A 24,618-nucleotide genomic window follows, 5' to 3' on the forward strand; every position below is an offset into this window, starting at 1 on the left:
ATATAATAAATAATTTGTTTATACTGAACTTGATGCTTTACTTCAGCTACTTGAAGTTTCATTAAATAACAAATCACTTGTAAGACCATGCCTAGGTAAGTTAGAAATAGCGAGTCTGTCACACACACCCTCTCTGTATTAACATCCAAAGCGCACAACCACTTTACTGTGTTTACTGGCAGAAAGAAATGATTTCTGTGATCAGACATTTTTGAGTATGTCTGAAACTCTGATTGCAGGTGCTTTTTTTCAGTGCCGATTTAGGCAAACACTGTTCAACTTACATCCTGCGAGTTTTAAAACTGGAGGTGGGTGGGGACAGCAATGCCAGTTCATTTTCATAATGCTAATTTTCAGTCTCCTGGGAAAAGTAAAAGACCTCACTAATCTTTGATGTAATTCATCTGAGCATATGCCAAAGTGTACTAAATTGTGGAAGAGAGGATAATAAATAACTACAGTGCATAACAGAATAGGACTAAAGCGCTGTGGAGTTATATTGCACTGTTCAGTCAGATGGTTGGGTCAGTTAATGCATGAGCTCAAGGCTGAACATCAATCTCAGCAACTGGCCTGACATCCAGCAACGTGGACACCAGGCAACTCACAGCTCTCAGCTGGTGGGCAGGAAAACAAGAATGTCACAGAAATGTACAGAAATAAGCAATATTATCAATCACTTTACCCTATTTATTTCCTATGTACCAATAAATACTAGTATGAAATCTCATTATTAAATTGGATACTAATGTCTCTAGCTTCTGTCCGGAAGCTAACAGACACACCTGTAAACCGAGTTACAAATCTGGCAGAGGTCTATGCTTATTCCAGATTTCTTCTACCCTAAATTGTAACAAAATTGTCTGCCCGTCATTTCTTAATCTGAGAACTATATGCTGGATACTAGAAGCTTTTCACTTTCTAAACCTGCAGCTAAAAACCAGGGAGATTGTTTTTTTCAATTCTGATTTCCACAGTAGAATAAACTATTCTGTTTTCTGCCTGTTATGGTTTAATGATAATTTCACAATAAAGTAATACAGCATCACCTAAACACTAGAAAAAAATTTAAAGTCTTATTAAGGTCCTGATAATTTGTTTCTAGTGGTGAGATGACATTTATTAGGCTAATATTTAGTCTAATGATGCAGCATTTTAATGAATTTATTTTCTAGTAAAGCTTACGCATTTTCATACTTTGGAAAAGATACTGTCAGTGAACGTATTACACAAGAGTCTCAAAAACTGGTGTATATACGCTAATCAAACTTTTTACATACACTGCACTCCTTGTTTCTTTTATGTATACATGCACATAGCAATTTTACTTATTTTTCTTTGTGAGGGAAATCACACTGATTTTATTCACAAGAATAGCAGAGCTATTTTACAGATACAATCATAAAATATAATCTGCTCTTCAGAAGTAGAAATTACTTCACATAGGTTAATCACATACGTGAAAATGTGATCCTCCATATACTCCTCTTTGAATTCCTTAGTAAATTGATAATTGCCTGAATCATTAACCCTTTGAGAGCTCCATACACAAAATTAGAAGTTACCACTTGAATAAATTATTTGTCACTGCTGGTTCATAGTCCAAATGTAACAGTGTGGTAGGTGCAGGTGGTAGGTAGTAACTTGGTGGTTACCTAAAAAAAACTAGCTAGCTAACTAGGTATCTATTTGGACATGCCATAGAAAGCTGTACTTAAAAAGAAGCCCAAATTCAGTAACTTTTTGAATAGATTAACTCTAGGGAAACAGTGGCTTTCTAAATAATACAGCACGTATTATAAAGGGTCATATTTATACTGGCTTTAACAGACCCAGAGGGAAACTACAGTAGTTGTCTTTGATCTATTGGCCTACATTAAATAGTGATGTGCTGGAGCACTGGGAAATGTCCTAATTCATTCCTGGAAAATATGTATGCATATTGTCAGATGGAACATGCTTTATACTGTGGTGGTCTATTATCTGGGAAGGATTGAAAAAAAAAAAAAAAGGGAAACAAAGTAGTATATAATTCCTCCAAAATTGAACAGAATGGCTGGATAAATCGCTGAGAAGCAATTTTGATTGAACTTCTTTGCATCAAGATATTCACTTCATTTTGTCCAACAAAAAACTCCTTTTTAAGCTCATAAACAAAAGGAAAAAAAGGGTGCATAATAAGTAGCCAACGTCAGATCACCAATATTACAAAGGAAAATAAGATTTCCCAGTAGATGAAGTCTGCACAGGGGCAGACAAAAAAAAAAGAAAAGGAATTGTCACTCCTGAATCACTCAACCTTGCTCTCTCCTGTAGGCTCTTGGGTTTGGGGTCCAAAGGTGCGACAGGAGGACTGCCACTACACAAACATCACATGAACTTCACTGAGATCTGAGCACACCTGTAGAAACTTTACAGCCTTGTATCTAATGGTAGTGTTTACAAACTTCACGAATTTTAGAGAGTGCTACAACTAAACCAGAACTATTCAAATCAACATCACGAACTCCACACTTATTCCAACTTATTTTTTAGAGTTTTGCTAATTAAAAAGAACAAAAGAAAAAATTCGCTCCAAGACTGCCAGAGATACAGCTCTGTTCTCAAACACGAGATATGTCATCCTTTTCCACTTTTTTCAGAGCACAAATAGCACGCAGAGGAAAAAAAATCCTTCTCCTTCGCATTTTCTAAAATTGAATTTTCCCTCTTTTCCTCCCGTGCTCGCATTGCGCTGCAGCATTACAGTCTGACAATACTTTCTGTAACAGGAAATGTTGCACATCCGTTTCCAATCAGAAGAATATAATAATATTCCAACAATGGAGGCAGTTTGCATTTATACCATCATTTTTCTTTTTTTTGTAAGAAAGGAGAGTGAATATTCGTTACTGGCCAGAGTAGCCTTGGCCATGAATAGCAGTCTAACAGCCTCCCTCTGCATACAAAAAGCATACCCCTTGGTACCAGCTGAAATTCTAATCAGAGCTCCCTCACAACACAGATATTGTAGGTGTGCTGTGCTAGTCATTTCTGTTATTATAAACGACCTTTCAGGAATTGAAAAAATTGTAGCTTGTCAGTTGAGACTTGTAATCGTTATCCATTCAGCTAAAGGATTTAACAGGCCTGCTTGTAAAGGGAGAAAAAATAGATTCCCTTCTCACTAATCTCAGAAAGACACAAGTGGTCTAAATTAACAATTACCTTAGACATTGAGGGAGATTTCTAATAATGCTGTATTAGAATGAAAATTAGTATATTCTGATGGGAATTTAATAACCACAATCAGCTGCAGCCTGACCAGAATATGCAGCAGTCTGATTACCGGAGAAACAGCCGTGATCCTGTCCCCCCCCAAGCACTCTCCTAAACGTGCCCAGTAAACCCCTCTCCTTGGGTGCCACCTGCATTGGTTACACATTTAATGGAGGCCATTTGACTATGCTGGGGGTTCAAGGGGCACATGAAATAACACAGAAAGGTACATACCCCTAAAGTAAGTAGAGGCCACATCATAAATTTACTGTAGAAACAAAAGCTGTTTAATGCTCTGGGTAACCCAAGATGAGTTCCAGCACCTGGTGGTGTTATTGCAGTCTTAAATGGAAAGTTATTTCAATATAATCCCTTATGATAATGTCAAATTGCTCCTTAAAATGTAATAAGTGAGAAAGATGGTTTAAACTTCCGGATCTTTAACTATGTGTTTATACATGTAATCTGTATGACACACTTATTACTGTCTTTGCACGAAAACTGAACTTACTTATATTCATATCTAAAGTACAAGTTACATTATTAACACTTCAGAATACTTAATAGCCTTTCTAGATATTTTAGAAATAAATATTCAGGAATAATTCACAGTACAAGCAGATAACTATGAGAGAAGCAGTGAAAAAGATAATAAGGAACATGATTAATATTAAAGCTGTTGTACTGGACTATTGGGGAGGGAAAAAAAAAGGTTACCACTGTTAACCACAGACTTGAAACTAAGTCACCTTCAAAACAAAACAGAGAAATCTAAACTTTTGCAAGAACCTCTGTTCCTAAGAATATTACTGAATTATCAGATCTTCTCATTCTCCGAGGAGGGGCTCAGCCATTAGAGTTAAGCAGAGCATTCCCTGCGCTCTCCTGTGTCACTCGTGCTGCTACAACCCCAGCACTGCTGTCAAAGCAAGTCAAAATCAGTGCTGTCCACTTGGTCATAAAATCCGAGCTACCTTTTCTTCACACGAAGCACTCCATACTCTAGTAAGCATTACAAAAAGTAGGAAGCGCTCTAGGAAGAATGGCTGTGTAATAAAAGTATAATTGAAATGGCTCTACTGCTGCCTTATTTCATCACTCTCACCGGCCTCTGCTTGTTAAATTTTAAGATCTCTTGGGAAACCAGTGCATAATATAACTACACTCCAGAGTGTCAAAACAACCACTGCTATGATTTATCTCATGCATGACATCAAGGATCTATTTTAAAGTAAAGATTTTACCAGTAAAACAAGCCCTTAAACTTTCACAATTCCCTTAAAGAACATAGGCTGAAAATTTTGGAACTTAAGGCATTTTTAGACTTCCAGTTGTCTTTGCCTTTCAGGAACATTTCAGTCTCCTTACTCTTTTGCATATCTAAACTCGTTCTAAGAGGAAAAGCTAAAGCAAGTTCTTGAACAAAGATTAGCATAAGAAGATAAAATTTTATCAACAAGGTAACTAACAGAAAAAAAAAAAAATCAAACAAATACACAATCCAGTGAAAGGTTTTAAACCAAAGAATTTCTAAGTAGTTGTGTAAGTTTTCTTAGGTTTCATTCAACACACAGGGATTGCAAATATTCCTGGGTAACACACACTGACATCTTCAGGAAAGGGTAAATGGATACCCAACAGATACACTCCTGCCATGAGGTGCTCTCGTGGGCCACCTCCCAGCTGGCCAGTCTTCCCACTCAGTGCTTTGCAGTTGCTTTTTTCACTATAGCTTTACTAACATGCTGAAGATAACAAGATTTTAACAGTGTATGTTTCTCGGTTTTGTTATTTTTTCATGTCAAAAGCAACTTGGTATTGTCCTGACTTGATCTTTCTCATGCCACTGAGGAATTTGTCACCCACCTCCAAAAGCAGTAGGGACCCAGCTATTTGCTGTGGGAGCATTTAAAGCTCTCTTCAGACAAAAACCATTTTCTGATCTATTCCACATTATTCTATTCTCATATATGTTTTCTATAGGAATAACATGTCATGAAACGGGTTGTTAGCACTCTTGTAGGTGACAAAGGCAAAAGATATCTGCACTTCTGCACCTCCTTACTAACATCACCAGTGTCTACAATTAAACTGGAAAACCCTTAAAATAGCAACTAGCATTTCAAAAATTCCTTCTACCTCACACCCCATTGCAGCAGTTAAGGTCAACAAGAATATTCCTTGTTTGTTTCTAAGGAAAACTACCACATGTACAGCAGCAGCACCGTTTCTTCATTTGGCCTTAAATTCCTCGTAAAGTCTGCCACAGCCATATGATGTTACCTATAGCAAACACACTATAAAATTTATTTTGTCTAACCTTAATTAGCAGTTATACTTTTAGTTCTTTCCACTGCACAAAGAAGCCTTGACTGCTCTGTAGTAATGCCTAGAAGTCAGTAATAGGCCATATAACATACAATATTACCTTTTGCTTTCTGTTCCAATAGCTTACTGCAGCTATGGAAGATTGATCGCTTCCAGTACGCTTTTATTCAGCGGCAATTTCTTCTTTGTGTTAGGGAACTGTCACTAACTCTAAGGCAAGCACCCCGACAGAAGAACATTCAGAGAAATACTACAATAATGATTTAAGCAAGTGCTTTTTACACCCACCTGTCCTCCCGCCATAAAAGCTGACCAAAAGATCAGAAGAGGCTTAGGAGTGACCAAAGGCGGTTTTCCCTTCTGGATCCGAGACCTGCTATTTCGTTCAGTCCAGTGCAGCCACAAGAGTGTGTGTCAAAAGCTTAGATGCCGTATGTGTTCTGATACCCCAACACTGTATCTCAGAGGAAAAAGCAGCACGAGGACACAAATTACAAGGGAGATTAAATAATCTTTTTGAAAAAAAATCACCAGCAGTAGGAGTAGACACGTTGGGTTTTTGTTCTTTGTTTTAGTGTTTCTTCCTTGTAGATCTATAAAGTGAAACCTTTATGTTATGACTACTGTTCATCACTTAGCACCCCTCAGTTTATTCCAGCATTGACTGGCATAAAAAGAAGTGCATTTCCTAGACATTGATAAGAGAAGAGGCCAGCAGGCTGTCACAGTTAAATTTGGTTACCAGCTGCCTTTCATTCTTCCAGCAAGTGCAGATTATTAGTCCTCAGCCCTCAGAAAGTGGCAGAACCACCAAATAACAGTCAGATCAATGCACACGGAAACATGCAACTGAAGCCCTGTTTCTCCACACTGTTAACACACCCTGTCTATTCTCCCTATTTTCTATATAAATTTAAACAATTTAAACCTTATAGTCTAAAAGATATTGGGGAAGTAGAAATCAATGGGAGCTTTGTTATTTTAAAGAAAGCAATTCCAAAGAGTCTGAAATATTGTCTCCTTAAGACTTCAGTTTGCATTTTCATGCAATTGTGCGGCAAATTCTTTGGCTATAGAAGAAAAACAAATGAAGGAGCTGTGTGGATTTTTTTTGTGCAATGTTCCCTATAGAGTGAAATGAATCAGAGTTACCTGACTTCCACTTTGCATAAACAGTACTGCTCATTATTTAACTAAAAAAAAAAAAAGATATTTTTATTGTTACAGAATCTAAACTCTTTCTGAACTCTGCAGTTCTGCCAGATGGATAGACTGTAATGATCAAGATCTCAAGGTCAGAAATATAAAGAACCAAGTAAAACAGTAATTTCACACTGTGTAACAGTCTCTGAGAATACTGGCCCCTGACATATAATGCCATGAAAGAAAACAACGAACTTTCATTTTTGATATAAGGAGTGTAAGTTTACTCAAAGGTGCTTTGCTATCCCCAAAAGTTTTAGAGCAGTAGAACCAGCCTTTACCACTTGTCAACATTTAATAGCCTACACCCCAATGATTGATTTTGTTCAATTGGATTTTTTTTTTTCCTCTCCAACTCATGTATTTAGCTTTTAGCTGCAGCAGGTTGACAACGCATCTATCATAGGTAAACAAACTTATTCAGAAGCATTTATTTTCTGCAGCTATGTTTGTTTGGTCTTCTGCTGTACATATTGTTTTGTATGTTCACATACACCAACACAGATTTACACTGTGTCTGCTTGCGATATCACAGGAGCTGTTTTGTACCTCCTCTTCATTCTATATCTCTCTCCTTATCGTGGTGACTGTCACCCTTGCCTTCTAAAGCAGCTTAGGTTTTTTTGAGAATGAAGATCACTGAATAAGGACCACTATAAGTGTTTTGGTAGTTATTAAAACACATTTAAAATATTCCTATGCTCACCTCATTTAAAAATACAATCTCTCAAGACAATACTTCAGTGGAATGGGAATTTTCCTATCCAAAAAGGTGGCACTTATATTTTCCAAGAACTTAAATTATGTCTGCCAATAATTCTGATATGAGTGCAATTAATAGACACTATTTCAAGTGTATGGTGTCAGTCACATTGCTAGGTTTCCAAAGCAAAGCAATATCAATGAAAAAAGTTAATGAGAGCAACTTCTGCTAAGTTCTTTCAGTGAAGCACAGCTATAGGTAAAACTCATTCCTTTCTTTCCTTTTTTTTTTTTTTAAAAAAAAAAGTAATAATTCTGGGGTCTATTCTGAGCACCACCTATCTCTGAGCGTGAAGATACAAAGGAGGGAGTTAAAGCCTGCACAGGAACAGTGCAGAAGTAGGGGCGGAAAGGTATCTCTAACAGCAATCTTTCTGCTTTGGGAAAAATTTACTAGGCAATTTTTTAAGATGCTTCTAAAAAGTGAAGACCCACCTCCTCTTTAGGAAGATAATTAGGAACTGTCTTTCATCTCAGTGTTTGGTAGTTTGGCCAGGGTAGGAGCAATACAGAAATTACTTGAGAAGCAGCTGAGTTAAATTATGCCTGTTTGCAGAAACTAAAATCTGTCAGGGTCTGAGTACTGTTTTCTAAAGCATCATTAATGGACTGGTAGCTCACAGAATAAATATCACTAGCAAGTAAACTAATATCTGAGGAATACGTGAGGAGAGACTGTTTCATGCGTAGGAAAATACTTCTTCAATAACTGCCCATCTCACAGCTCTCACAGATATCTCCCAGCCCCTTCTATCAGCTCTCTCTAGGTACTTCTAGCATGCAGATTTATTCCTTATAAATATTGGTTCATGTTCTAACTGACGGGCAAAAATCATTTCTTCTCATTCAGGAAAAGTGCTATAAAAAACTTGATAGAGAAGTTGCCCAAAGAGGGTGCAGTTGTCAGGCACGACTGGCTTACTTTACAATGGCTAGCAAGAGAGATTCATTCCTTCTAAGAGGAGAACAGCATTTTTCCATTAAGTGAACTCTTGTATAATACAGCAGCATATCTCTGCTTCTTAAAGTCTATGCAACGCTTGCTATCCATGTTTCCAACTGAGTTGTTTACTTTCTCTCAAATCCTCAACTTGGCAGAGCTTGTGAACAGACTGCCACTCTGCCAAGCACAGTTCCACAAATATGAAAGAAAGAAGCAATTCTGAAGGAAGCACATCTGAAAGAAGAAAGATAAAATAGTGATGGCACGATTATTTTTATTTTATCAAGTTGCTGTAAAACTGCCAAGCCCAGAAGTCTTCCATTTTAGCTGTGTTCTGAAAAAGAAATAAAGCAAGCTAGTCCCTCTCACTGCTCCTCTTTAAAAAAAGTTCAGATGCTTCTGAGTCACAAAACTTGTAAATTCTGAAATAGAGAGAATGAAACAGATCATAAAGCATCATTACTTTTACTTAAACAAAGATCTGTGTTTTAGACGTATATATGAAAGCAGTTAAAGAAAAAAATCGAACAGAATTCAAAAGCATCAAGAGCCTTGTTCTCACTGAGACCTGCCTGCCTTGTCCCATCACCTCACAGGCAGGCTGATGAGCAGGGAAGTAAAACTGGCAGATAAAATCGTAAAAATCCGCTGTGGACAGCAAAGGTTTTACAGATCTTGAGAAATGATCCTTAATGTTGAAAAACAAAATCTGGAAGGAGAAAACTGAAACACGCATGTGACAGAGGATCACTAAAGAAGAGGTTTTCCTATAGGAAAAAGTGGAAGAAAAGAGCAAGTAAAAGCCAATGAAATACACGAGAATGGACAAACAACTTTATGATTAATCTTTGATTATAGAGAATGCACTTTTCAGAAAAGGAAAAAAAAAACCCACAAATTTTTCTAAAGGCCTCGAGTAATAGCATTCTCAAAACAAAACAAGCCACCAGTTTTAGGCCACACTTTCTCCCACAAAATAACAAGATAAAAATTCATAAGTAATATTTCCCCACTTTGACTTATTTGTGTAAAATTATCCAACAGAAGAATCAGGTTTACTATACTCATTTCTATTAGTATGCTTACACCGATTACAGGCATGGCCCACCACTGACATAGCTGATAAAATGACCCTTTGGTCTGTGGAATGCTGGCTAGGCAACAGCACACGTGTGAAGTGAGAGACAGCAAAATATATAAAGAGACTGAATCCATTTTAAAAGCATTCTGTACTGCATGTTGATCCATCAATACTGGCTATTATCCTGATGAAAAGCATCACAAACCAACGTAAGTGCAAGACATACATCTCAGCTCCAGGGCAGACAACATGCTCCTTATACCTCCCACTCTCTACCTGGTCAGTGCTGCTACAGGTTCAAACAAAGGTATTCTTCCCAGTAAGCCAAGGAATTGGATGCTTACAGTCCACAGTTGGGGTACACAGAAATACCTGGAAAGCTCTTCAAGTCCTCTTTATGCATTAAACATATAGAATAAAGTAGATGGTTATTTTATCATGTTATCTGAACCGCAGACCCAAGATCTACAGCAATACGGAGAGTAAAAATATAAGTTTAGAATGTTACCAGTTGAACAACACCATAATAAAAACGTCCCCATATTGTAAATACTTAGGGAATTGTTAGTACTTCAGCTTAGGACGACACTGCTCTAAACACCCTGAACTGTAAAAATGAGTGCTAGAACTAACCTTGGCCATTGCAGTAACTGCTTGTGAGCACCTCGGGAGAGAAAGCTTCACAAGTGGTGGCAACTTGTGGAAACTTGACTATTTAACATGAGTCTGCCCAAGAGTGAAGAGGAATTTACAATAAAATCCTAAGGGACAACAGTAGTACAAAGAGAGGGCATGATAAAGAAAACACAAAGGGCAATTTTTCCATTGGTTTATAGTTCGCACCATCCACATTGCTGCCATATAGAGAAATTCATCACATTACAAAGTACTGTGCTACTGGTGAAAATTTATGGATTTAAAAACAAAGCAGCAGAATATGCATCTTTTCAGGGATGATGAATTACACTCCTAACACCAACCACTGTCACAGTGTTTGCAACATTAATTCCTTTCGGGGTCTGAGCAACTTCTAATCTCTGTTAGAGTTAGAAAACCAGCATAATGCACAACAAATATTTTTACTATTCTTGTGTGGTATTTGGGAAAGCATAGAGGCATTTCAAAACAAAGACAAAATGTAAAGTTTGGATCATCGTTTTCCAAACTACAGTCTTGGTCTGCAGCACCATCTATTATCTCGAACCCGACATTATTTTCTAATGGCATTTTCCCTAATTTAGCTTCATAAACAAACAAATCAATTAGAACCAATTTGTAAAATCTGTATTCATAACAACATGGGAGAATGTTGTAGGAGCCTTCCAAATGAAGAAATTCATACACAGGAAGAATGATATAGACCAAAAAACTACCTTTCACCATCAAAGCAGAGTTAATTGCTAAACAAAAATATTTTCATTTCTAAAAGAAGACAAATACTGTATGATACAAATCTATTTTAAGCATCTTCCAAGTTAGCACATAACACTATGTTGTTCATCTGTGTACTTCAGTTAGAAGCAGACAGACTGCAGGCTGGATATGCCATTTCAGTAGCAATTGATTCCAGGCCACCATCTTTTTCAGACCCCCTGTAACTTGTCACCAACTGTTACAAGAACTGGTGCTGCTGGAAGATGATGGAGCAGTCTCAGTCAGATGGACAGAAATGGCTTGAAAATCAGTAACTGCTCCTGCTCTGCAGGAATATGAGATGGGAGAACATGCGGCACAGAAGGAAGAGATCTGGAAGAAGGTCTTGTTTGTTGTACTAATAATGAGAAGACACGCTTGCTTCCCTACACACTGCACAGACACTTGGATGTAGATCAGGGGGCACATGCAAGGGAGCCATGTGGCCAGGCTAGATTCTGCCACTCCCAGCTCAGCATCAGAATCTGCAATCAAAAGCCAACAGAATAGGCAAAATCTTCACAACGCCTTTTTATTTTTACCCCCTCCCTATTTTGCAATCTCTTTTAACTAAAGATAACCAATAAAATTTCAACAAGAAGCACTGTGCAGCTTTGATTGCCAGTGAGCCCACATGGCACAGCCCAAGGAGTGGCAAGTATCCATCTTCAAGGCCAGTGCTGCTCTGGTTTAACAGAGTTCAGCACAGGCACCCTCAGCAGCACCTACCCACTCTGAATGGGTGCCTGTCTCCTTGCAATAATTAATATGCACACCATAAATGCTGAGTATAATGTGATAATCTTCCCTTATATGCCTCGTTATTTGTTGGATTCTTTCTCAAAGGCAGATGGAGAGAACTGTGGTGTTAATCTCATTTGGGTTTTGAATGGATACATAATATTCATTACCATATAGCCATTGGGGCATCAACTTGGAGTGTCTCTGCTTTATATGCAATAATTTGCAGCCAAAAAATTAATCAGCCCATAAAAATATCCTTCAAGAAAAACAACTGTTTTCATAGCTGAGAAACTAACTGAGAGGGTAAGTGACCTGGCAACAGCAATCCAGAGCCACCGTCTTCACTACAGATACACAATAATACCCCATTTCAGTTAATTAAATTCAGTCAAAAGCTATTTTCAACTATGGTCTGGTCAACGTGTACCAGTACCTGAAAGCTAACAGTGGGTTTCAGTCTTCTTCTATCATAATCAATAGTAAAATATTCAGTGTAACAGAATGGTGACCAAGTTGGACATCTCCAGGTGGACAGCTCACACGATGTATCTAGCACCTAATTCTGTTACTCCCTGTGACAAGACTTTACAGCAGTGCCACTGTCTGCTACCCAAGAAGATAAAATTTGCATTGCTGATCAAACTGGGAAGACATAATGTTCTTATTAAGGGTTGTAAAAGTTTATAGTAAAAAAATCCAACCAAATAAAACCAAACATGCACATCACCAAACGAAAACACCAATAGGAAAAAGTAGTTAACGGTTTCCTAAAAGCATAGCCTGGGAAAGAAAAACCTCAGGAGATTAACAGATAGTTGAAAGCCCAATGCTTCCAAAAGCTTTCCCTCAACAAGTCACTCTTCATGCAAAGGTCCGTGTTGAATCTAATACAATTTTTAAGGTTTAAAACACAATACCAGAAAGCTTTTATTATGTTCCTGTTTTCCAAAAGCTATTCAGACCACCCCTCTTACTCCAAGATGCATAAATACATCCGCCAGCTGCAGAAGCGGAGAGGATGGATCTGTTCCTGTGCACAGCTCCCGCCTGACATTACAGCTGACTGCTCTGCAAGCGACAGCGAGCTGGACACTGGGAAAATGGACACCTCAATGAATCACGCCTCGTTTATGCTTTCTGTTTTAAGATTTATGCATGTTGAACACAGCTCAGAGCAAGTAAGTTACAGTCCGATGCAATTTAATGATTTTGGTACTTGGTGTTTTCTCCTAAATAATGTGGACATCTCTGGTTTCTCACCAAATAGAGGTGATGGCAGAAGAAATACAGTGGGGAGGAAAGCTGTTCTGAGCATCCCCATAGGTAACTAAGTACCTCAAAGATCTCATCTACATTTTCTGAAAGCAGGCCTGTGGTGATTTACTTAGACACTGACAGGACTTTCCACATCTCATAAGATGAAGGAGTAGCTGTCTACCTGCCCTTTTTAAACAATGTCATTGGATATTTCACTACTGAGTACCCCATCTCCTCCAAGTCAGCGTATGGTAGTAGCGAATAAATCAACTGCCTGTGTTGAGCAGTACAGCTCCCTCCTGCAGCTCCAGTAGGATGCACACTGACAGGAGGCTTTCTGGAGTTACCTGCTTTCGTGCACACTGGGCTGAATTTCCAGGTGATGCTCTGCAGCTGAGCTCCCTGGTCCTGTTACCAGTTCCTTCCTCATTTACTGTTCAAGTCCATAATAAGAATGCCGACATATCAGAAGCAAGAAGAAAGAAAAGATTTAACGGTGCGAGGCAAAAAAACTAGGCAGATAACATTGATGTCATAGTGGACAAAAAAAGAAAAGATCTTCTTCAAAGCCTTGGTGAATGACTCAGAAAAGATTTCAAGGTAGTAAGGACCTGAAACCTTTGCTATCCCCCAATTTTCCACTCAGCAGCTTTGACATTTGAGTTCTGAAAATACACGGAACAATCTGACAGAGACGAACACACAAGTGCCTGTCCTCAGAGATACCACCCCCCAAAGCGACTGGCTTTCTGCTTCTGGACAGCTTAAAGGCCTGAAAATACACTGAGTAAACTGTATGGAAACTGTCTGTAGAGTCCTCATTTATTTGAATTAACTCATAAGAGAACTGTAGCTTAGCTCAAATTGAGATTTTTTTATTCACAGAATCATGAGCTGGTCTGGAAAACAGACAGATAAACTTAAATGAAATTGGTATATTTTCTGCCTTTGCAATGGTCTCCCCTGCTGAAATCAATAGTATATTCAATGCTCACAACTCTTGATATCCTGCTTTCTTTCCTTATTTTCTATGAGTGACTCTTCAGCTACATCAGCTACTAAATTCCAATGCTCATACGCTACAGCAAAACTAGATCTTTAAAAAATATGTAGTTTTTTAATATACAGAAAGCCTGTCAAATGTACCAAAATCTTACTAGATTAATGGAGTTCTTCCTGTTGGCTAGGTTATTTAAGCAACCCTGCACCACTGCAAAATAAGTCTCTATTTAGATTATAATTAAGTTTACTTACAAACATCTCTTCATTAAACGTCACTTATAAATTTACAGTTAAATAATCCCAATAGCCTAATACAGCCACAACACGTGCTGACATACTGGTTTATTCTTCTGTTGCATACTAAAAAAAACAACCAGGGAAAACAATCACTAGACAGGAAATGGTTGATGCCCATTTCCAATTAATAAATTGCCTTTCCAGAACTGTACCCTGATTTCTGGATACATCATTTGTTTAGAATGTCAGGAATACCTTACATAATATAATTTAGAAATACAGCTAAAATGAAATAGCGTTGCTATCTGTAAGGAGCCAAGCTTGTACCTTTTGGCAGCCAGGTACTGTACTAGCTGCTGCTGGAAAGAGGAAATGTTTATGAGGCTTTCCACTATCAAATTTATCAAAGTGCACAAATAAGTGTGTTTTTCTCTTAAATTTCTTAATAAAATACTATTTCATTCTTGTTGATACTCAAATCTGACCAAAACTACTGTCTGTTTACTTTTGGCTTCTGGCTTGTAAGGCCTCCATTTTGAGAGACAAAACATCAGGTTTTAAGACTGGACTCTTCAGAAACAGGTCAGATATTTATGTAGGCAATTCTAATTGCATTTTGAATCCCTCACCTTCTACTCTAGTCTGGATTTATTTATTATTTTTTTTTTTAATTTACTCTGTCTTTTGTGTTAGGATTACAATGGAAGTTCCATTAAACAATAGATATACTTGAGGCATATATAAATTCATTAAGGCACCACATAAAATGGGAATATTTTGAGCACACAGATTCTAAATACTAAATATAACCAGGGTATAAACTAGACTGCATAAGTCTATTTAGGTGACTGGTTTGTATCTAAACTGAAGACACTGAGTCAGAAATAAAGCTTCGCTTCCATTCTGACTTTCACTGATTTTGAATCCTAAAGGCTGAAGCTGTGAGGTAAGTAAAGAGAGCACACCAGGATTTTCTGAAAAATAATTCAGTTCCCATGAACTGTGGGAACAAAATATGCACAGAATTCTTATTAGTTGCTTCTCTTCAAATATTTAACCATGGTTGTTAATACTTCTTCCTAATGTAAAATTTTACTTTTGACAGTTTTTTAAGACAAAAGAAAAGCAGAAGATATGCTGCAATATATCTCAGTGCTCGGTAAGACTGAGGTCTAAACTAAGTGACTTAAACCATATGTACAAGAAGCATAGTAGTGAATGTGGTTGGATTCTATTTATTATTGGCAGCTCTTCCCCTGTGTGCAGGAGGCAGACTGGCTCCATCCCTTCCCAGCACGGCGGTGGGGGGAGCAATGTGAATTACCAGTTCATCTAACAAGACATCTCTGTCAGAGGGTGCTTGGAGACTTTTCTCTCCAGAAGACTCTTTCTTGCACGTTGAAGGGGAAAGCATGGCTGCAGATTAGGGTACAAAACTGATCAAAAGAACAAAAAGTACTGCACGTGGTTCTTCTGCTTGCAGTTGCTGGGCATTTAGAGGGAACGAGAATTACATGACTTGATTTACTTTACAAAAACTGATTAGTAAAACCCCCTGTGGATTTCTTAACTATACTGTGGAGGAATATAAGATTAGTGTAGCAATTCCCATCATCAAATGTATTTACTGTTAAAATATTGGATTAGTGATGTTGTTATCCACTGTTCCAAGATTATAAAGTGATTCTTTAAAATTCAGCTGAAAAATACTACACTCTATCATTTGTAATTAGATTTCAGTCTGAATGTTTTTGCCTTTCCACAAAAAGTAATTTTGCTTAAAAAAAAAAAAAAAGAAAAAAGAGAAGGACTGTGCTCTGCACACAAACAAAGAGAAAATATAACTAGATGCAAAAGAGGAAACAAATTATTTTCCTCTTCTGCTTTTGAGGGACAAATGGTTGCACTTGGTCTGTATCTTACTGCTCCTGCTTGTTGTGCTCATTGTTGTAGCAATGCACCACCGTTACACCAGGTGGTAATAAAGCCACGTTGGTTCAAGATGTTGCTTATTTTTAAGACACACGTGAATGTGCACTACCTGAGCCTAACAAATCTTAGTCCTTGGATATTTAACCCTCACAGAGAACTCTGAGGAGAGCTATAAAGCTGGAGGGTCAACACTGTCTGGGTTTTCAGTGACAACATGGGCTGTGAAGGAGGAAGAGCACAAGGAAAGGGGAAAAATTAATGTGTTCATTAAAGTAATTATGCTACATTTGGGGCAGGAAAATTAATGCAACTGCACCCTGGCTTTTTAGCCATTATCTTAAGTGATGAGAGCACTTGGGAGTTCTTACATTTAATAAACAAATAAAAAGCTACAGCATTAATAAGACCACCTTCTCACATTTTACCCTGTAAAACACCTCTAGGAATCACTTCTATGCAGTATTTCAGATAGACATAGAAAGTGATGTAAGAGTCCCCAAATAAAAAAGTTTTAAATCAGAAATATTCTGCAACAGAAAAGTGGGAGTTTTGTTGTATCTGCCACGCTGGCAAACCTCACTATTTGCCACTACTGCAGTTCTAACCTATATAACCATCTTTTCCCTTATTTTGGTAAGTTCTTATTCTCTCTTTCTCGCATTTATCCTCCTAGAAATTTAAAAAATAAAGCATTTTGTTTCTGAACCAGAATCATCATGATCAATATTATTTCATGCCGCTACTACACAAAATTAGATTTTGAAATAGTGTCAGCAACTTGAAAAATTTAAAATGATCACAGATTACTGATTTTAAGTTGTCCTGTTTCTAACTGACCACAAAACTAGAGATTATAATGTCATTTATAAGTTAAACGTCTAATCAGGCAAAGCAGCAAAGCCTATAACCACAGGAATACATAAGTATTTATCATTGAAATAAAGCTTGCAAACCAATGACAATTCTATTTGGGCAGCTACTACCACACATGTTCCTTATCTGCAAAGGTCTTGTCCCAAATTTATCAGAATGAGTCTCTCAAACTTTATTTCCTAGTCAGTAACATCAGTTTCCATTCACTGAGTTTGCAGAAAAAGATTCAAAAATCTGCAAGTTAAGAGGCATGGCCATGAAAAAGAATTCCCATGTCGTCAATGTCATATTGCTCTAGGAACTTATTAAATCACAGCCAAAAACCAGAACCATAAAACCAAGAACAAAAACCTCACCACAGAATAAGAAATAAGCCTGACAAAGCACTGCAGTTCTTCATTTTTTTGTCTAATTGAACGTTTCTGTTTCAGAATTTTCTGCTACCTAGCTGCTTCTAAGATGAAGCCTTGAACAAATAAGGCAAATGAGCGCCATGGCAGTACAGGCGACATAAAGCCTTCCCTCCCTCTGCCCAAAAAGCACCGTTTCTTGTTCCCCCCAGACTCTAACCTCTGTGTGAAACTGCCTGACCGCTAACAGGTCCCAGCCTCTCACCTCGTGATATCAGGGGCCAGATGTGGTACTTTCTGCTTCACTGACTCTTTGGCCCTGCACACTGAAACTGTGCTCACAGCTATTCTGTTTGCTCTCTCTATTGATAAAACACATCCCACAGCAGCTCTCAACATTGAACAGAAGTAAGTAGCCCAAGAAATTATTATAATAATAATTTTTTAACAATTACAAAGTAGACAAAAGTAGTGAGTCTCTCCATTTGGGGGTGGAGGTAGGATCAAAAAACTTTCATGTAAACAACACCTTTTTGTAAATAGGAGTTGGTTTTATTCATGGTTCATTCTAGTGGCTTTTAAATATATTTCTCCTCCTTTTAGAGTTGGGAACCATTTGCTTTATGAGCACCATTTGGATCATTTGCCTGTTGCTCATAAAATAGACAAAGCTTTTATCCATGCCATGAATTTTTACTCACTTTATACAAAATATCTAAGGAGGGATTTGCAGGGGCCAGAATTACATCCATGAAAGAATTAACAACTAATTTAATTTTCTGCTACAATAATGGTTCCAGCAGTCTTTGATTTTGTTGATTACATTTCTTCTCTCCATGAAATAAAAAAGCATATAGGTGTTAGCTTCTTTGTATGTATTTTTTTAAAAGGCAGATTTTTTTTCCCCAAGACTAATAGAAATAACAAAAACATTTCACATCTTTTAGTCCATGTGAATAAACCCACTAAATAACGCAGCTTTCAGAAGCGATCAGATAACACGGTGACGGTCTGTATACTCAGGAAGAATGCTGATTCTCATCAACACTGGAACAGTCCAACAGAATATTTCTTTGACAACGCCGCTGGCAGCAGTCACACAAACCACCACTTGCAAAAGCTCACCTCTGACACCCACGTTCATGCACCAGGGCTCCCCTAAACGACGATCACGACAAACTGCTTCAACTCCTCTCACAACTCAGAAGCCAAGATTGTCTCTTCTCTGCCAACAAACCAAAGCCCAGCCCTAACTCCAAGCTCTCTACCTGCCTGCTCTGCAACACCTGCTGTAAGGCAAGGGAACAGGAGGACCCTGTCAACTCTCCCTTAGTGATCCATCAGCTGTTCAGCAGTAACTGCTGGAACAGAACACTTTTCTCAACAGTTTTGTTCCTGCACACAAGGAGTTAGTGTCTATTAGCAAGTATGGACCACAGCAAGCTCCTGTGGTCCCACACATAAGCGTTATTGATTGCAGACACAGATCAATGCACGCTTAACTACTGTGATTAGCAGCTGCCTGGATAGAGGCGTTTGGGGGTTTGGCCATGAAGTAGCTGGAAAGAGTCCGGGCATACGCTGCACCTGGGAGACTTATTTAGGCAGGAGGGAAGATCCTCAGTCTTGGAGAGTAACAGTTGAAGGATTTCCCTACAATGCAAGGCTTGCATGTTTACAGATAACTATCTTCTCTCTGTATGTACAGGTGCACAAACATAAATGGCACATATCCGTGACTAGAGTGAAGAATTTACCATTTAAGAGCTACTATACTTTAATCAGCTGTATAGATTGTACCATGAAAGCCTGCCCAGTTTGTGTTGCAATACAAAAAAAAGCAGTCAAGCATGAACAAAGGTAGCAGCAAAAGAGATGTGGGGTTTTTTTTCATTTCTAGTTGTAAATTCCTACACTGTGTTTGCCACATGCTTTTGGAGCAAACATGCCTCTAGAACAAGTCTAAGTTCTAGGATTTCATTAATATCTAAAAACTAGAGACTAAATAGGAGAATATTTGTTTGGGCAGAGTGCTTACAGCCTGAAAATATGAGGCAGAGACTATTTAGACTACAGCCACACTGTAATTACAGATCAGAGGTTGCTACCTCTGCCTGGTTCTCTCCATCTTTGCCAGGAAAATCTCAACCTGGGCATTACAGCTATAGATTCACTGTTGCCTTTAGCAACAGGTGAACCCTGCAAAGCAGAGGGAGGTGTTTCTGTCAGGAAGAGGGACTGTGCCGTATGAATTCCAGATGTGGTAGCTGCTAAAGGAAAAATGTTCCCCATCCATAAAAAGCAACAATCTTCCTCTGGGAATTTGCAGAAGCCAGCCTGATTCTCCAGGTTGTTCTTCCCAGCACCCTACTTCATCTCCACCCCACTCCGGTGCCTTCTCTTGTACAGGCCCAATCCTTGTCCCTGAACAGCAACATCCCATTTCACCCACAGTGTGAACTGGCTCTTTCCTTCCCCCCCAACACCTCCAAAGCCACAGATTTCAGATGTGCAGTATGGTACAACGATACACAGGGAATAAATAGCAAAAATGGCTCTGAACATGCAAGAAATTTATAACAACTCATTTATTTAAGTAAGTACACAACTGCCAGGCCAAAATATCCAAACCCACTTTGTGTTAAGGAAGATTTCATATTAATATCCTCATTTCTTTATCTCTTTGAATGATTAAGTTTCTCTTCATTTTTGGTTAAACCCTTATGATATGATAGGTTGCTCTTTCAAGCATTCCTCTCAGAAAACCAAACTCCCACAAAATTCATTTCTACACCAGAAGACACTCACAGTTTCTTGACACACCATTCAGAAAGAAATTTTGTTTTGTAAAGTTCTGCAAAGTTTTTTAAGCACATAAGGAACACAAACTGAAGGCAAGATAATCCTGGCATTTCTCCCTTAGAAAAAAATCTGAGACTTAACTAAAAGAACACTACCAATAATACGGGTAGTCAAACACCAAAACAAATCATTCCGACATATGATGTCGAGAACCACAGAGCTACCTTTTGCAGTGTTTCTTTAGAGCCCCAGATTAATTCCATTAAGACTTACAAAAACCAACATTACTGAAAACACATTATTGGAAAGTTATTCCAGCCTACCTGTGGCTGAGTCCAAGGCTCCAAGGTTGTTTCTTTCAAAGGAGTTTGTGGCCTTCCCACTTCTTTTGTGTGCTTTTAGGAGAGAAAAATACGCATCAGTTATACGTTCAACCACCCTGTCAGCATCCAGCATTAATTTCCCTTGAGGGAATAAAACAGTCAGGTACAAAATTCATACAAAATAATGGTAATGTAGCATAACCACATACATTTGGAGTAGACTGGGTCTGATATTTTTGCAGCTAACTTGTTTTTTATAGAGTTGCTTTAACTTTCAGTGTGTGAAGGTACACACCTTCATCTGTGTGTACAGATTAAAAAAACTCAGACAAAAATAGGAAATGATTTGCCAACAGTTTTGCTCAGCAGCAGAATTTCAGAGGGAACTCAACTGTGGCTTCTCTGCCGTTTCCACCCCAGGCTGTGCTATGTTCAATGGACGCCCTGAAAGAGAGACAGACTGCACTGGAACTAACTTAACTGGGTGAGTTAAAAGAAATATGGAAAACTTCTTCAAAGTTTGCATCACCTGTCTCCTTGACTATCTGTTACCTCGGAATATTTCGAGATTGACCACCCCAAAACCCAAAGTCTATATAGTCAAATAGATTAAAGTAGTCTTCAATGAAGTAGCCTTACTGACCCTTCACACTTTTTTTTTTTAATATTACCAAAACAACCTGTGATTACTTGTTAATGTCTGTCATTTCTCTGCTTCGATAATAAATACGTAAGGTTTTTGAGCACTGGGACTGTGCACTGAGTAGGATGTTGGTTCCTTTTAATTTTCTCCACATGCATTTCCCAGGGAAGGAACTTTACATATTGCTGCAAAAATACCAACAAGTCTCTTATATTTTCTTTCTCCCTAAATTCTTTCTGTCATAAAATGGAAACAATGACATCCACAAAAAAGGTCCTCTGCTGAAATACACTACTTAAGTAGTGCCAGAATTCTCCTCCTCCCGAAACACAGCCTCTCTAATGTATTACCCTTCGGATACAGCCTTTGACAATACATAATAAAAATAGTATCTTGTCCAGGTCTCACATCAGAGCGATCTAAATGCCCATGGAGACTGCAAGGACTGACAAAGAGGGAGAGATATGCCACTGTCATATGGAGTAAAATATGGTCACTTAAAAGGAAACATCTTTTTAAATGCAGAATTCGTGGGCAACTTCAGTTAGCATGGAGCATTCACAGGGCTCATTTCAAAAAACCACCTTATTAAATGGCAATTTTGTTTTGGCAGGTTGGATTGCCTGTAATAATAGATTACAGGCAATCATTTTTACCATTTTTGTTATATTTTGGGGTAGCAACGGAACATGATTCATTCTTGAAATAGAACAATAAGTGCATTTCAAAAGAAAAAAAGAAATAACCACAGATTTAGTGAATGCTAAACAAAGTTAAAATGAATGCATCTGGAAAGAGAAGGTTGTGTTTTTCATATGTTCAAAAGCAAATGTATTCTACCTTATAATCTTTCTTTAAATGTAATAATCAAGCATCAAAGGGACCCAAACACATAATGAAAATTATTAAACATATCAATTGTGGTGCTAAGATACCATAATAATTCCATATAGGATAGCCTGCCAGGAACTGACATTAAAAATCACACTATTTCTTGAGAAATAGTTTTCCTTGGAATTTCACATCAGCTTTTTATACAACATTTGTCCAGAGAGTTCTATTTTAGAGCAGAGAGGAAAATCAAAAAGCAAGTGTATGAGTACAGGAAGGGATGCAAAAGTACATTTAGGTGAGACAGTACTTAAAATGTTTGAGTAACACTTGAAAACCTTGCTTTAAATCTTAGATATGGCTTCATGAAGACTCAAACACCTCTTAATGCTGAATTACTAGCACTTTGTGTTCTTCATTTACTTCCTACTGTTCCCACTAACCAGCAGCGAAAGAGACTCTTTCACATCTCCAAAGACAAGCACCAGAAAGTAGTAACAAAACACAGCAAGAGTGAAAATAGAGCAAATTCTGGGGCAACTACTAGTCAGTCAGCAGTCTGCATCCTGGAGCAGGATGGAAGAAAGAAAAAAAAAAACACAACACAACCAAGCAGTAACTGCTTTCAGCCCCTCTAGGCTTCCTACACACAGTACACATCTTTCCAGCTCTCCTTCTGCTTTTACAATGCCATTTCAGAACTAAAGGAATTAAGGTCTAGAAATTAAAGGCCCTAACACACAGCACAGACCCGGTTTGCCACAGCAAACCTGGAAGTGTTGCATTGCCATTTTTCAGTGTAGAAAAACACCTATGTGAGCTGTGACTACAAGCAAGAGAGCTTTGAATGAACCAGCACTTGTACCGCTAACTAGCAGCGCATTTGGTGCAGCTTCCAACCCAGCGTGCTGCAAAAAAATTATGTGAATACCTGTTCTGCACTACCTGCTACTATAGCAATTGTTCTTCTAGTGTACAAGCTCCCTACTTACCGCTCGCTGAGATATACACATATTCTTAATGGATCACATAAGCAGCACTTATTCACAAGTTCTCTTTTCTCTTTCTTAAAGAAGAAGAATATGGTAATGATAGACAATCCTCCTGGGAGCTTCCTTCTTCCAGTGCAGATAAAGAAGCTCTTACTAAAAGTGGGAAGTTTTCGAAAGCCTTTATCCTCCCATTTTGCTTGGAGCATCTTCCCACAGCCTTCTGAAGCTCCTACAATTCTTCTAAAGAAACAATAGAATATGCCCACAGTCTTTTGTTTATGTTCCCTCCACTTCCTCAATTTGACATTTAAGTTTCACACATAGAAGAAAATTGTACTCATAATGAGATAAAGATGGAATGATTTCAGCCTGGATATTACATTATGGTTTCAGCAGTGCTATTAAAGCTCCCTTAGCTCTTGTGCACGCACCGATTACAACTTCTCTAGCAGGCAGGCTTGACTTCTGGAATAAATTAGGTTCTTTTCATGTTTGATGAACCACCTGTCACTTCTGTTACAGCCAACTACTGTTCCACAAGCACGGGGCGTTATCTGGACAGCTGATTCAGTTCCTACCATTCATCCAACACCTTCTGAGATCTCCCCCCTCTGCCAGAGTTGAGGGGGACTCATTTTTGCTCTAAATCATTACCAGACACCCCATTTTGCTGCCCTGATACAGACACCGGGGCGGGGGGGGGGGGGGGGGGGGGGGGGGGGGGCAAAATAAGATAGAAAACCACCTAAGGTGTTGCTGGCTGTGAAGGTTTCCTTGATTTCAGTAACCACTTTTGCCCAGTGGGAAACATGATACTGTCAACTGCTCCCCAAGGCCAGGCAGTCCTGTCCATCCACAGAAGGTCCAGTTTTCAGTTATTTTCAGTATGAAGTAAGTTTTAGTTTGCTGAGTCATCATACAGCCAGTCACATCAGTCTTCCACATGACCACCTAGAAACTACCCTGATCAGTTATGTTAGCAATCAATAAAGTCCAGCATAATGGCCAGTATAGTAAAAAGTCTGTGCACAAAATCCTTTGCTGATATTTGGAATTTTCTGTCTAGTTGTAACAGCAAAAGAAAGCTTTAATATTTAATCAAAGTAGTTATTAAATAATTTTTGTTCAGGAAAAATGAAATTCATCATGAATATTTCCTGTTGTTTATTAGGAACAATAAGTTAACAAACATATAATTATCTATGACAGCTTGACAGGTAATATCCAGGCTTTCAAAATCTACCAGAGAAAATAAATTGTAAAATACATTTTAAAGGTTATGAAAGTCATCCTTTTAAGTCAGACTTCATTTTTATCATTAGGATGCTGTACTGGTGGTCCCCAGTTTGAAATATGAGGAGGAAATCTCTTGTGCACCTGAGATAGTTCAAATTAATCTTACAACAACCACTTGTGTGCAGAAGATTTGCCTTCTGACTGCATCTTTCCCCCGCACTACTCAGCTCCCGGTGTCTGCACAGGTTAGGCTGATCCATAACAAGACACTGCTAATCTGCTTGCCCTGTTTGCTCCATCAGACACAACCCCATTCTCTCTCTGCCCTAAGGTTCTAGTCCAGCTGGCTCAGTCTAGGATCCTGCCCTGCCAGTCCCCTCTGTAGGTCAGGCAGGGGGGATGCAGGTG

At 38.4% G+C, this 24,618-nt stretch overlaps 1 protein-coding gene across 3 annotated transcripts in view; it reads right to left on the bottom strand.

Moving 5' to 3' along the window:
- Positions 1–24,618, bottom strand: part of PCDH11X (protocadherin 11 X-linked) — a 507,363-nt gene that overhangs the window by 239,639 nt on the left and 243,106 nt on the right. For all 3 annotated transcript variants that reach the window (XM_074915248.1, XM_074915249.1, XM_074915247.1), the window contains one exon: positions 20,509–20,580. In XM_074915248.1, the coding sequence (XP_074771349.1) occupies positions 20,509–20,580 (72 nt within the window). The remainder of the gene's footprint in view (positions 1–20,508; positions 20,581–24,618) is intronic.

This window comes from Athene noctua, chromosome 11, assembly GCF_965140245.1.
Source record: "Athene noctua chromosome 11, bAthNoc1.hap1.1, whole genome shotgun sequence".
In the NCBI taxonomy this organism is placed as follows: Eukaryota; Metazoa; Chordata; class Aves; order Strigiformes; family Strigidae; genus Athene; species Athene noctua.